Source organism: Calypte anna, chromosome 1, assembly GCF_003957555.1.
Source record: "Calypte anna isolate BGI_N300 chromosome 1, bCalAnn1_v1.p, whole genome shotgun sequence".
NCBI classification, from domain to species: domain Eukaryota; kingdom Metazoa; phylum Chordata; class Aves; order Apodiformes; family Trochilidae; genus Calypte; species Calypte anna.
Window position 1 is genome coordinate 91824380 of NC_044244.1, and position 10320 is coordinate 91834699.

The following is a 10320-nucleotide window of genomic DNA, read 5'->3' on the forward strand; positions in this document are numbered from 1 at the left end:
GCTTGACTCAAGCTATTACAGTCTAACAACAGTGACCAATAGAAAGAGAAGAAGACCCAAGAAAGCTGAGGTAAGCCCAAACTCTGAAGCAATGTCAAATTAGAAACAATAGCTAATAAGGTGGGTGTAGTAATACATCTGGGAATACTAACATCTACTTCATGTTTTATATGCAATTAAATCTTAGGAGGACTGGAAGAAAACACAGTGGTTAGCAGCCAAAGGGGGTGAATTTACAGTGATTTCTAACTGGTTTCAGATAGCTCCAGAAACTTGACTAACAAGGTAAATTATTGTATATTTATTTTTTTAAATGTTGCTAAGGTTATGAATATTCACACAGTGAGAAAGTGCCATTTCACTGTGTAAATCAGAGATGTTATTCTTTAGAAATATTTCATCTGCCCTTTTTTGGAATGCTTCCAGATAGCAGTTTCTGAGACTGAAAGATCTGTAGTATACTGCTCTTGTTACTGCTAATAAAATTTTTGAAAACTGTTAACTTACTATATATCATATGCAGCAACGTAACTGAGATCTTAACCCTACAGGTGCATTAACCTCATGAGAGAATTTGATTTTTATTTAAGCACGTTTTGACAAAAATAACTTTCTAATTTCAACCAGAAATATCAGCTATCAGTTTATTGCCTCTGCACTGCAAAATGCTTGCTAATGTCTATCAGCAAGCAAGCAAGATAACAGAGTTCATGAAGCACTGTTTTTGTACTACACAAATGTTTCTCTTTGGAGCAAATTATCACTGATGATTTTGTTCATTGTTAGATGGTCAAAGAGGCTAAACAAAGCAAGTAGTTAAATAGGTAAAATAGATCAAAGGTGCATGAATGTATATGATACAATTTGCTTAGGACTTGTTGTGTCATTTAGATCAGACATTTGTCTTGGTTGATTGCTTTAGAAGAGGGATATTCATAACTTTGGATAAGACAGAGTAAATAAAGGAAGGGAATGGATTACGCAAACATATCCCCTCCAAGCTTTTTAAGAACATGCCCAACAGACAGCTGTTAAAACACTCTTTGATCTTTCACTTTTCTGTGATGAGAGAAGGGAAAATCTGATCCAGATGCCATTAGAATTTACAAAAGCAGAAAAACAGAAAAGGGGGTATGATTAATTTTCAAAGGAGAAAGACTGAGTACAACAGTATTTATATCATCACAACAGCAATAGTTTTACTGAAGATGGTACATTATATAAAGCAGTTTATAGCTCTGTACACGAAAACTTAAACAAATTTATGAGAAGCATTGATTTAATTCAGAAAAAGGATCTGTGTTTTCAGGTTCTTTGAAATTACACATTCATGAACATCAGTTAAACTGGTAGTCAATATGGAGTCTAAATTGAATCAAGGAAATGTGCTTCAACATATCATAGTTTATAGTTCTTATATGACTGTCCAGTTTTTCCTTAAAATACCATAGGTAATAATACCACAGAGGACAAAATTTGGCTCTTTATAAAGGAGATATTATTTGCTGTGCAATGCTGCTTTGTTAATCTATCATGCTGAGAGTTCTGTTGAGAGACAGATCATTTTTTTTTTTCTCCCCTTCCAAGGCAAACAATGACTCTAAAAGTCTACACAAGCTTTTTTCTCTTGGTCTTGGTCAATTCTGTGTGGTCTCGAACTGTGAGGCAAGTATATGATGATCTGGGTCCTGACCATTGGTCTCACTTCACTTCTGAGTGTCCACGAGAGTGCTTTTGTCCTCCCAGTTTCCCCAATGCATTATACTGTGATAACAAAGGACTTAAAGAAATACCTCCAATCCCAGCAAGAATTTGGTATCTCTATCTTCAAAACAACCTAATTGAAACAGTTTCAGAGAAGCCTTTTGTGAACGCCACTCATCTGAGATGGATAAACCTGAATAAGAATAAGATCACCAACAGTGGAATCGAGAACGGTGCGCTGAGCAAGCTGAAAAGGCTGCTTTATTTATTCCTTGAAGACAATGAATTGGAAGAGGTGCCTGCCCCGTTACCAGTGGGGCTGGAACAGCTAAGGCTGGCAAGGAATAAAATCTCCAGAATCCCAGAAGGAGTCTTCAGCAACTTGGAAAACCTGACTATGTTAGATCTGCACCAGAACAGTTTGTTGGACAGCGCTCTTCAAAGTGACACCTTCCAGGGACTCAGCAATCTCATGCAACTCAACATAGCAAAAAATTCACTCAAGAAAATGCCTTTAAGCCTTCCAGCTAACACACTGCAGCTGTTTCTGGACAACAACTCCATTGAAGTAATACCAGAAAATTACTTCACTGCAATACCCAAAGTGACTTTCCTTAGGCTGAACTACAATAAGTTATCTGATGCTGGTATTCCCTCCAGTGGGTTTAATGCATCATCTATTCTAGATCTACAGCTGTCTCACAACCAGCTCACTAAAATTCCACCAATCAATGCTCATCTTGAGCACCTTCACCTTGATCACAACAGGATCAGAAGTAAGTGTGTATTGTTTGTGTGGGATCCTACCAAGACATAGCTATTTCAAAAGGTCAACTTACATGCAAAAAATTCTCTTTGAAGTAAAGAGATTGAAAGAGTGCTGTAGATTACAGGGAGATGAAGACCTCCCACAGGCCAGTTTTTAAGTCAGGTCTAGAATATGACAGTCAAATATGTGCATGGAAGTAATACCACATGTGAAAAGTGTTCATATGCACATAGGAAAAACATTTTGCAAGCAGATCAGAAATATCAGTGGACTAAGGAGAATTTGTGCATTCACATTTTGCTATATACATGCCAATAACCATTTGTGGGAACAGATTACGTTTCCCTCAGAAAGGTTAGGATTAAATAAGCAAGAAATATAAAAAACCAAACCAAACCAAAATTAAAAAACCCCACAAACCAACAACAAAAACAAAAAAACCAAACAAAAAAGTTGAAGTGGGTGCAACAAAGTAGTCTTCAAGCTACATCTGTATGACTGAGGCACCGTTAAAACAGAACAAAATGTTGACTATAGTCAACAAAATATACTTAAAAGTTAACTAATTAGAATGTGGACATTGAACATTTCAGACTCGAGTATCCTCCCTATCTCTTTTTTTTTTTACTGTGTGCAAAATACAGACATTTGGGTTTAGTCTTCAAGAAAAATCTTATCACTGACTTTACAGAAACTTTGTGTTATTAAGTTTTAATCCCTCAAATATCTAACATTTTCCAATTTGTATAAATGAGAAAAGATGTACCCAAGGCAACTGATGTGATGTCATAGTTCTGCTTCTAGCACTGCTTCTAGAATCACAGAGGTACAGTGGGGATGTGATACTTAGGGGCATTCGATAAAGTATCTGCTTACTTATATAGACCTTAAATCCTTTATTTCATGCCAAAAGCCAAAATCAAAGTGATGATTGTCTTTATCACTGCAGAAGAGGTAATCCGTTCTCTATATTTGTCTTCCTGTAGTAAATAAATGGTTCCTTACTCCTGTTTTGTGTCACTGTTGTCCACAAATAAACTAAAATTAATGGTTTGGCTTCTGTATGAAACAAGGACATATCAAAGGAAGGAACTTATTAATAATTTAGGTTAATAGCTGCATTTTGCAAAACAAAGGTATGAAATCTTGTAAGGAAAATGTATTTTCTACAACTTGAACATATTTAAGTGTCCTGCAAGAAATGTAACGATTAGATGTCAAGTTTATGAAATATGTTTCTACCTAGTTACAAAATGATTTATTTTAATTGCTTCACTGGAGGCCTCAGGTGCAAATTTTATCTCCTATCTCTTTAAATGGAGACAGAGTGGATTGAAATCAACAGAATGTAAACTGTCCAATTTAAGAAGTTTTTTGTGCCTTGGTAGTGTTTAAAGAGTAACTACATATAAAGTAGCAAAAAATATTTTAAAAAGGTAAATGATAATGACATAGTCTTCATGAGGCACAGCTCTAATAGATGATATCTCAAAGGGCCTTTAAGATTACAAAGTAGGAAAATAATTTCATCAGACAAGAGTGATAAGATGTGGCATTAATTCTGCAGATTTTTGCTTTCTGAAACTCAGAAAGCTGATAACTAGTCATTACTCTAAAATAACCAACATATGAGATTTGAAAGAAAAATAACTGTAAAAGTCTGGTTTTGTGTCCTCTACAGAATAGTCCTCATAAAAACAAAGAACTCAGGTAGAAACATTCCTATATAAATACTATTTGCCTACCTTTTATTGTATTTTATTGTATTACATCCATTCTTCATGTGAATCCAAGGCCTTATTTTCCCAGAAATCATTTATGAAGATACAAGGCAATATCATGAAGCCTAGTGCAGTTGATTATGGCCTCATCATTGGTCTCAGTGGAACCAGGACTTTTTCTGTGCTCCCTTCCTCAAGGATCTCAATGATCAGAGGAAAGAATTTGAAATTTGGAAGCAAAATCAATATAAGCCCAAGACTAATTATGGCTAGAACAGATACACACCACACTGGTTCCATGGCATTTTAAACCACACATCTGTGCATATTTACTATGAGGTACACATGTAAGGTTTTGGGAAGATTTCAGATGATGGAAAAGGAAGTGCTAGAGGAAGCAAAGAACAGAAGGCATGAAACAATGATGTAGAGAAAAGGAAAGCAGGTGACCTTAAAGTGCTATCAAAGAAGGGATAAAAGGGAGTGCATAGTAAGTTGCCTTAGAGCAACACTAGGAGATTGGCATAGCTCCTCTGAATTAACTTTATTTCATGTATAGAGAAAGGGAGAAGTCCTTGGGCCAAACAGCAATGCCAATCTATCAGAATCCATTAAAGGATATTTGGAAAGAAATGGCTGGTTACAGATACTGACCTATTGTCAGATCCCTGAGCCATAGCTGGTATTCATTGCTGGAGGAGCCCAGAAGGTAAGCATGGCTGCTGCACTTAAATACTATGTGAAAAGGAGAAAGGGAGTCCAACTAGTTGAGTTGCACTACAGGGAGTGCAGGTAGAGGTTGAAAGAATAGAACAGAAATACCCTCACACTCGTATATGTCAGACCATGTCTATCCTCTAGCCCAGTTTATTTTGTTTCTAAAGCATAAATTTTGCTGGAAAAGAGGCAGGATCTTCTGCAACTCTTCAGCAGACATACAGTATTAGCCATTAATGAGAACCTCTTCTGCAGTTTTCCCTTACAGCAGCTCCAGAGTCTCATTTTTAAATATTACACCACTTAAGAATATTGCTTATGACAGGTGGAACTCACATGTGAATTAACCATCACAGACTTTTGATCTAGTTTGGGTTAGTCAGACAGCCCGCATATTCATTTAAAGGAAAAAGAGGGATATTGCAGAGGGATAAAAATTTTATCTTAAGGAGCTTTTGAAAGTGTTCATCTCTCTCCAGAGTTTACAAACAGAATCCAAATGGTTTACTTAGACCAAAAGATACATTCTGCATGGGTCAGTTTAGGTAGGGTGAATTGTACCCATGTAGATTGCCCTATCCCTCGTAATTAAACAAAATTCATCAATATATACCCATGAACAGGACTGCAAGAGATAGAGAGGAAAGAGTTTTATACTCCTCTGAAAGTTTGGGTAGGATTTACTGCTCATGAGAACAATAAAAATCTAAACCATAATCGTTAGGAAATAACTCCTTCATAGCTGGTCTGTAGTTAGATAACTACTGCCACACTGTAAGGTTGTAGTAATTAACCCAGTGAAAGCTACTGCATTGAGATAGTTTCTAGGTCAGAAAACACAGAGTTTTAGACTTTAGACTTGAAGCCATCTTGTCTCCTAAGGACAGTAGTGCTGACCTTACAAGGCAGATATTTTCTGCTACACAGTCTTTATACACTTGTAAAATTTTTAATAACCTCCTTCATAATGGAGCTTCTAGCTTCAGAGCTTCATACAGAAAAATAAGTTGTAGTTGGTTTTTTCCAAGAATATAACATTTTTTACAAACATTAATCAAATTTTGCAACACAGGCAAAGACATTTTGATATCAAGAATATGATAAAAGTTTAAGGCCTAGGCCAACTAGATGTATTCATCTAGTTCTCATGACAAAGATGAAGTTCAGTTCCAAGATGTTGCAAACAAACATCTGGGCAGTTTTTCAAAATAGGGATTTTTCTTTTGGGAGAAAAAAAAAAGAAAAAGAGGTTGGGTTGTTTTTTTTTTCATTATAACATTGGACCAATTTTTGGGATTGTAATCAAAAGAAGTGTTTGTATTATCATTGCTAAATATGAGAACAAAATGGTAGAAAGATTTTCTTTTCCCTGTTAAAAACAAAATGTTCTAAAAAAAAATCTGTTATGCACACATTACCCAGTCATCCATTTTTTCTCAGATGGGGTCAACAAGGTAGCAGTCAGGTCAATTACAAAACACCATAATTTGATCAACAGCTTTCATAAGCGAACACCATTTCAGTATTTTCTACAATAAGGCCATTTTGAGACTGGAATAGGGTAGTGGCAGCCTCACCATTCAACAGCTGAATACAAAACATGAAAAGTATTTTAGCCAAGCGACAGAAGTGACTTAGGGGAGACAACATAAAGAAAGCAATCTATTCATACTTTATGAAAATGGGTAACTATTTAACCCATAGTTTCAAATTTAATGTGAATTGAAAGAAGCTATGTGTTGTTCATTAGGAGTATTAAGGATTTCTAAGATTTCAGATTAGGAAAAAATTATTCCGTTGCACATGTTATATTCTTACAATTACAACCCGCTATACTGAATCATTTGAGAAAACAGGAGACTACAGATCTGGAAGTTACAGACACTGTACTAAAAGCTCCTTTGATATTATACTGTTACAATTTTGAATGAAAGATCTTTATTAGATAATACTATAACCCCAAAGTAATGTACTCTCATCGCAATACGATGTTCCATATACTTTAGAATTAACCTGGTTTCTTCTCTCTGGGGGCAGAGAGCTGTTTCTCAATGTTTCCCAGCAGTTGTCTAGTTTCCTTTCTGTCCAAGGAAAAATTATGCATCTAGTGGCCTTTATTAATAATTACAGCAGAATTAAAATGGGATTCACTGGCCTAGATTACATCATGTTAAAATGATAAGATTTTTTTGCTCATCAAAAAAAAAAGCAGTTAACTTTTAAGTATCTCCACAAAAATGTAATAGGAAACCTCTTTTATTGGTTTTCTGGATTAATTTTATCTTAATGAACTTTTCCATTGGAAATTACCTAACATGTTGATCTACATTTTCAGGTGTCAATGGTACTCAAATATGCCCAGTCTCAATTGCTGTAGCAGAAGACTATGGTTTCCATGGCAACATCCCTCGCCTTCGATACCTTCGCCTGGATGGAAATGAAATTCAACCTCCAATCCCCCTGGACATCATGATATGTTTCCGACTACTTCAAGCTGTTGTCATATAAAGATATCACAGTGTCACTCCCGTGCTGTGAGAGTGTCAGGATACAAGTTTTGCTGGAATGAAACTTGTTCTAAGTCATAAATTCAGAATTAACAGCTTTATTTTTACTTTCATTTTTACTTTGCTTATTTCTTTAGTACAGCTGAAAAGATTGTTCTTCTTTCAGAAGAGATTTTTGGATGAACATGAAACATGTGCTTAACACTTTACCTAGGATTCCTAGTGGGAATATATTGATCATCTGTGTAAGATTCCAAATATTCCAAAATAAATTCTTATCTACTAAGTCTTTCTTTTGAAATACTAGAATGTCTCTCCTGTTCACATCATTGCTACATATATATATTAGAAAAATCATGATTTGCATGACTACTAGTTGTCAGAACTTGCCACTGTCTTTTTTAAGACTGTGACTAATGGTAAACAACCACTTAATATGTAAATAAGTCATGAATTGCTGTCATCTTTTGAAGACTGATACTTTTAATGCATGAAATATATGAGGCTCAGAGTTCAAAGCAATATCCTGAACATATATTATTGTATGGATTTATTCAGTATATGATCTTAGAATTAATATACACTGATCCAATTCAAACCTAGGAACAAAGGAATATGAGACAAAATCTCAGTCTACCCACATGACAGTTTTCTGTTATTTCATTCATCAGTGTTCCATTTCTAGTTTTTACACCATTGCTACCTGCAGCTTTGGGACAGTATTTGAATAATTTACTCATTGCAGTTTACTGAGAGATAAAACCAAGAATATTTATGACTACATAATTTAAAAAAAATTGGAATGGCTAGTTAATATAATGAGGGTTAAGAGAAACTTAAGATATTACATCCACTCACAGTTATTTACTAAGCCACTGAAATATTTGCATAGGAATTGTAATAGAGTAAACACATAGAGACAAATCAGAGCAGTACTGAGCTGTCTGCTGACTCATATGCATGTATATAGCAACACTGGATTTCAGAGAAGTCCAGGTATTTAGAATACAGTGCATTCACAATTCACTAACAAGGTAGAGTGCATCTTTTTATGAAATCTGGCTATGTTTTTTTTAATCATATTTCCATGATTGCCAGTAAGATAATGGAATTGCAGTAGACGAGTATTAGAGTCAACTATTCACTGGGAGAGGATAACATTTTTATTTCTGATAGCTAGCACAAGAGGCTATTTATCCACCGTTGATTTTATTTTTCTCATGTTTGTAGATGGAAGCAATTAATAGCTCTTTGCTAGCTTGCATCTATTTCTAACATATTTAGACTGGCCTCAGTAACAAGCATTTAGAGACTATGCATGTGGTATAACTTTGAAGATGAAGCACTTTCTTAAAAATACATTTTTAAAAGGGTCAAGAACTAAATGTTTAACATTCAGTCTTTTTTTATCTGAGAACCAGGCCTTATTCTGCTTCAGTGCACTTGTGGAAATAATCCAGTACAGAAATTCATCATAGAGATAGCCCATTTAAAATCCTACCATGAAAACATTTATTTTTTGATTGCTGAGAAATTCCTTCTCTTTTAGCAAATATTTTCTGTACCTCTGTGACCACATTATATGAAAAATTATGGAATTTAAAATACTCTATTATGGAATTTAAAATACTCTACCATATATATGCATGTTTATGTTCTTTACTCAACAATATCGTACTAATTTATTTGGGGGGAAAAAAAGAAGTCATGTGACAATGTTGCTAATTAAATTATAACAACAATTATGTGCTTCTACCTGAAAACTAATTTCTACTTTAATCAAAAAACAAATTTACATACTCCAATGTGAATATTTGCAGACACATTTGCATATTATTGACATTATTTACTGTTGTAACTAATCATTAAACAAAGTCTTGAAATTCTAACCAAAAAGTTTTACCCTTTTAGGCATTTTGTCCACAATGAACCAGTAAAGACTATCTCTTTCCCAAAGAGATGTCAAGCATCAAGAAGGGATGATATGTAAAATCATAAAGGGAAATGGATCATCAAGGTACTCAGTTTTCTTGATACAAACATTATGTGACGTAATCAGCAGCACATCATCTGATGAAATAACTTTTAGCAGTTATATTCCAACATCTGGCTTGATATTAACATGTCTTTCCAATCCACTTTAGGGTGGAAAGCTTAATAAATTAGTTTTTCAAAGGTCAGTATTATCTTATGGAACAATCTTTAGACACATGTAGATTAATGCTCAAGACTTGCCTCTGTCAAATCCCAGTTAATCTGTGTGATGATGGAAATTCTTGATGTGTACTAGGATGAACATTTATTGGGTTAAAGATCTGCTTCTGCAAAGTGCTTTGTGTTCTATGCTTTTGATGCAGCACACTGACTCCACATATGGGAACTGTTTAATAAAGAGAAAATCCTAAGTATTCTCATTTAGGCTAATTTCTACCATCTTGATTTCCTCTCCCGGAGCCAGCAGTATGAAGTAGAATGAAAACCATAGTTACTGCAGTGACCTTCACAAGATAAATCAACCCTGGCTGGTTTAAGCTATTTTACTGCATGCATGTCTCTATCTGCAAGTCTTAATGTTCTTAAACATTCTGGGAAACTTGGCAAAATTTCCCCTCACAGTATAATAGTGAGGTTAAAATGCATTATTGTGTGGGACTAAACAATGTAGGCTTTCAGCCACATCTAATTCAATACATTTGTCATGCTAGAACGCTGTAAAGGAAATGTAAAAAACAGGGGCCTTTTCCCTATGGAGAGAGTCACTAAAACAATGTAAGAAGCACTGTGCTTGGAAGTCTCATGTTAATTCTTTCTTAACCCAGGGCTGGTGTAAGACTCCCCACTGATATTTCCTGATTCTGAAAAAATTTCTGTCTTTTCCATTGCAAGGAGGGAGGAACAGACC

General features: G+C 35.0%; 1 protein-coding gene across 2 annotated transcripts; it reads left to right on the plus strand.

The window, feature by feature from the left end:
* On the plus strand, positions 1-7760 carry KERA (keratocan). 2 transcript variants are annotated; one of them, XM_008503201.1, is made up of 4 exons: positions 1-70; positions 191-285; positions 1588-2480; positions 7247-7760. In XM_008503201.1, exons 3-4 carry the CDS (start codon positions 1595-1597, stop codon positions 7417-7419), a joined length of 1059 nt encoding a protein of 352 aa, XP_008501423.1. In that variant the 5' UTR covers positions 1-70; positions 191-285; positions 1588-1594; the 3' UTR covers positions 7420-7760. The 2 variants fall into 2 exon arrangements, with proteins under 2 accessions (XP_008501423.1, XP_030315180.1); XM_030459320.1 differs by lacking the exon at positions 191-285 and having other exon boundaries at positions 59-70; positions 7247-7633.
* The last annotated feature ends 2560 nt before the right edge of the window (positions 7761-10320 follow it).

What these genes read in the sequence shown, in the direction of transcription:
- KERA (XM_008503201.1), top strand. Translation starts at nt 1,595, where the DNA reads ATGACTCTAAAAGTCTACACAAGCTTTTTTCTCTTGGTCTTGGTCAAT. An exon ending in TGATCACAACAGGATCAGAA is followed by an intron (nt 2,481 to 7,246) that starts GTAAGTGTGTAT and finishes CTACATTTTCAG; the next exon opens with GTGTCAATGGTACTCAAATA.